This window comes from Ascochyta rabiei, chromosome 7, assembly GCF_004011695.2.
Source record: "Ascochyta rabiei chromosome 7, complete sequence".
NCBI classification, from domain to species: domain Eukaryota; kingdom Fungi; phylum Ascomycota; class Dothideomycetes; order Pleosporales; family Didymellaceae; genus Ascochyta; species Ascochyta rabiei.
This window is the reverse complement of record NC_082411.1, coordinates 1348392-1353090: the sequence shown is the minus strand read 5'-3', so window position 1 is coordinate 1353090 and position 4699 is coordinate 1348392. Positions and strand designations below refer to the sequence as shown.

Here is a 4699-nt window from a genome sequence, read left to right as displayed (position 1 = left end):
GGGCTAATCTTGCTATCACGCCACGTACGCTTTGGATTGGTTACAAGCAATCAAGTACTATCAATCTGGTGATAGAGCGGCTAGCTAAGCGCCCGCTTAGCTTTTCTGGTCAATCGTGCCGCTCTCCACTGATACTAACAATTTCGCCAATCAAATAAATAGCTAAATAAGTGCTCAGGACTGTAAGGGAGCGCTTAGCACAACATAAGGCATCTCCGTACGCTGCATAAGTCTCCATTCGTCTCACCTCTAAACTTTTTGTCTACAAGTATTCCGCAATCCAACCAGCCGCTACCATGGGGCTTCTTTCTGAAGCTATCGAGGAGGGGAACACAAAGACAGTTGCTATCAACAAGTCAGATTGGACAGTTTTCTATTCTAAGAGTCAGCCAAAGACGATTGGAGTTAGAGGCCTTTCTGCCTGCTCGGTTTTCGCGATTGTTTCGCCACACGCCGCCGTTGTTGCTCACATTGGACCAAACATATTGGGATCAACAAGTTCTACTTCTTTTATCAAGATTGCCGAGGATTTGACGAACGACACTGTCCGCTTGTGTCGTAGCAACCCACAATTGTTCCCGCCAGACAGCAAGACATACATTGTGTTTGCAACGCTCAACAACGACATCATTACTGCCCCAGAACAACTGGCTGCCATGTACCGAGGCGTTCAGACACTCCCTCATAGTAGTGTTCAGTGGCATTACGAGCGCTCGACTGAAGTACTCATTAATAATGAGACACATCTGGGAACGGTCTTCATAGATGGCAGGAATGGGTCTCCTCGAGTATATGTAGAGGATAGAGATATCACAGATGTCCCCGAGACTGCTCCTACATGGAGATGCGTACCACATAACGGACGAATGCAATATCAACTTACAATCAGCAATATCATCATCGAATCACAGGACAATCCTCCCATCAACCAGTGGGTACTTGTTGGACAGAAGTGGAGCATGTGGAATGGGGCTAGCTGGGTCAATCCATAGTCATGGGTATATCGATGCAGTTCATCTCGAGTGGTATTCAATACGCGTGCTACGTTGTCAAAACAATCCTCCATTTAGTGACTCAGAATTTGAGCAGTCCTGAACCAGTGCTCACTTTCTGCCACGTCCATGGCTGTGCGGCCTCTGTTGGATACGATTGCAGCGTCCGCACCTTTTGTAAGCAGATACGCTACGACTTCGTCTCTGCCCTGCTCGGCTGCGGTGAACAAAGGTGTGCCTGCTTCTCCTATCCCCCATTCTAGCCAAGAGCGCTCATCATCCTGGAACCATATGCTGTTAATCGGACAGTCTAAGCTTATCAAAAGCTCAATAATCTTTAGGTTATCTTGGCCTCTTCGTTGCACAGCGAAATGGAGAAGCTGTCCTTGTTGAATACCACTGCACTGGGCAAGAAGCAATCTGATTGTCGACATCGGGGCGCGCCAAACCGCTACTGATGTTGGAGTGACGTCGAACTCTCCTCTCAACTCAGGAGAAGCTCCCTTGCCCAGCAGCCAACGGGTGAAATGTTCGTCATGCACGAAGCTCCTAGCTATTGTTAGTTGTGCTAGTCGCAAGCCTGTCGGTGTACTTGCCCTAGACGTGGATACTTGGAGCCCAGATCTGTTTGGTTGATATCCCAGCCAAAATCTATGAAGATCTGAGCTACAGCAGGCGACTTCACGCAAGATGTCACGAAGTGAGGCACCCAGGTTTCGCACAGGAACAGAAGAACATCAAGGTGATTGTTCTTCGCTGCATCATTGAACGTATTAGAAATTCCGATTATACTGTCCATCGGATGGTGGGCTCTCATAGTAGCAGAGATATTGATGACGTCAGCCAGCTTGCCTGCCTTGGACGCTGCGCGGAGTTTTTCCACTTGGGTTGACACGAAGATCGGTTCAATGGGCTGGGCTGCGCCTTGAGAGAAAGCGTCTGGGAGAATCAAGCGTATAATGTCAGTGAAACGTGTTGGAGCATCTTTAAAAGTGGTGCTGATACCCGCAACATCCAACAAGTGTGATACGACTTCCTTCATCTTCCCAGACACAGCACCGGCGAGAGCCAGGAGCAATGCACGTTGATCTTTTTGCAGAAACGTCAAAAGCTCCGCCAAGACCTCCACGTTCCCGCATCGTGCGGCCCAGAAAAGACTGTCCGCGTGATGTGTTGAGTCAGAGATAAAGAGGTGGGGCAGTATGGTTTTGATTGCTTCAGCATGATTTTCCAGACAGGCATCTTTCAATGCTGTCACGAGCGAGGCTTCTCCAACGCGTGATGGATCCGTTATCGTCAAGATACGTTGCAGCAACGCGCTTCGATTATACTCCGCAGCCGTTCGCACGAGACGTAGCCAGAAGTCTGTCTTCGCTGCTGGAGTAGGATCTTCTTGTCTAAGGAGCAGCAGCTGTTCCACGGTTGCTGTGTGGTTGTTTTTGATCATGCGGATGATGGTATCATCGTATGTAGATTGGTCAATGCGATCTTTGTAATCAAGCAGCTTAACCAGCACATCCTCGTGATTAGCGGCAGCAGCAGCCTCAATGGCGTTCGTGAGGCGGAGTCCAGCAAGCTGTTTATAGGTGTCCCAATCCCAATGATCAAGCAAACTGGCTACAATTTCTAGAGATCCAGATGACGCTGCTGTGGCTAGTGCCTCTCCAAAACACGGGGTATTTGAAGCAGCATTGGCTCCATCCTCTAAGAGTTCTTGTACTGTACGAGTCTCGTTCGCTCCGATGGCTGCTACAAGGGCATTGTCTTTCATCTCTTCCAGTTGGAGGTATCTCTGTTTTTCTGTTGTAACGCAGTTAAGAAACCTCCAGTAAATCATTGTTTTTGCTGCAAGTGCTGTGAGAACTTGCACATATTGATTTCGGAGTTTAGAGTTGGCGCAACTGGTAAGATAATCCGCTGTGCGATTAATAGTGTAGCATAGGAATAGCTCATTAGCATTTCCAAGGAGCATCTTAGATTGAAGTAGCTTAATTCTCGTCAGTTTGCTCAGTTTCCTTTGGAGGAGAACAGTTCTCGGTAGGCGAAAAATCGAATTCTGGACAAGATCATTGAACTGACCTAAGTTTGTCAGTTTAGGGAATCCACGGCTGTTCTGAGGCAACGCACGGCATGTTTCTCGGAGCCTGACGACATGCTGTAATTCGGTGTGATGCACCACGATGTCAATTATGAGCTGCGTGAGTTCGGCCGGCAGCTCAAGCATAGACATTGCGATTGCGAGCGTGCAGTAAGACTCAGTTTGTTTGATATCTTGTGCTGAGACCGAGGAGTTTGCTCCAAGCACCTGCGTTGACACGTCACTTCAACGCGACGTACGGTGAAGTCGATTTGTGTTAGGGGGAGGGGTTGTAAGCAAACAATGGTGCGGGTAGAACAGTTGCATAGGGGCAGCGCAGAGAGTTGATCTTATCGTACGGTTGCGCACGCTTGCAGGGATTCCTTGTTCGGTCGGTCTTGGTTGGACTGGTGTTCTAGCCCCGCATTGTAATCTGGAAAACCAAGATCTGCGTCGAAAATACCCATGTCACCTGCACAACTTCTGCCCGCTCCCTCAGTCGTCAGCTATATGCGTCGTCGTCAAGATACAGCAGAGCACTCACTGATTGTAACTGCATAATTGCATCATCCTTTGGCTGTCCGACTTCCTACAGCTTCCCCCAGGCGTCAGCAGAATTTCAATCGGCTTATAACTGGCTGGGGAAGTCTGGTTATTCGGCTTACGCCGTGCCGCCTACTTGCCCACTCCCACCCGTATCCACTTCTCGTACCGTCGAAACGAGCGCGCGACAACTCCGTCGACGATAACGACGATGAGCACACAGGATGCATTCCTATCTTACTAAATAGGGACGAAAAGAGGGCAACAGCACCCACACGGTAATAATGTAAGCGGTCTTTTCAACCATGAATTGTGGGATGTTGACCAGACTTGCAGCCAATCACAATCCTTCCTTAGCCGTCGGCTTAGAGCGCAGCAATTACGGCGACCACGGTCGCTGTAGAGCATCTGCAGAGACCTGCGTAACCCGCTCGACTTGCAACTTCGCACCGTACACACCGCCCTCTTTAACGACATTGAATCTACCACTGTCCTTTACATGCGCTCGATTTACATATGCCGAAAGTTGCGATTGCTCTGATTAGCTTCCATGCGTCTTTCCCCTCAACCAGGTTGTGCTACACAAACTCAAGATCACAAAATCGAATTCGAACACAATCACACATGGCAAATTGGTTGTGAGTCTATCTCTTGGATTATTGTGAATATATATAGCTGACTTGCTGAACCTCTTTTACTGCAGATGCCTGCTCTCATACAACGATCTCTACGTTTCTAGACTTGGCTGAACATAGCTAAACGCAACGACAGGATTCGGTCTCGGCGACTGACAGACGATCATTGCTTAGATACGGACACTGCGGCTGCCCGTTTATTGGCTGATCTTTCCACAACTTACGGACAATAGGCCATGCTAGAAGATCTAAGCAGCTGTTATAGCGGTGATGTGTATAGTTGTATAACTAATGTTAGGTACTCTAAAACGTACTCCTACCTGTTTATCTAGCAGCTTTGTTGCATATATGCCGCCTCCCACGCTGTTAAGCCCTACTAATACTATGTAGGCTCTTAACAATCTACTGTAAGCTAGTGCGTAAGGTTTGCACTATACATATAGTGCTAGCAA

General features: G+C 48.3%; 1 protein-coding gene across 1 annotated transcript; it reads right to left on the bottom strand.

Moving 5' to 3' along the window:
* Positions 1 to 1066: 1066 nt before the first annotated feature.
* On the bottom strand, positions 1067 to 3222 carry EKO05_0005031 (uncharacterized protein; the record flags this gene model as incomplete). The annotated part of the gene is made up of 3 exons (XM_038945716.2): positions 1067 to 1541; positions 1589 to 3071; positions 3120 to 3222. The coding sequence occupies 3 exons, from the start codon at positions 3220 to 3222 to the stop codon at positions 1067 to 1069; spliced, it is 2061 nt and encodes a 686-aa protein (XP_038799572.2).
* Between the last annotated feature and the right edge of the window lie 1477 nt (positions 3223 to 4699).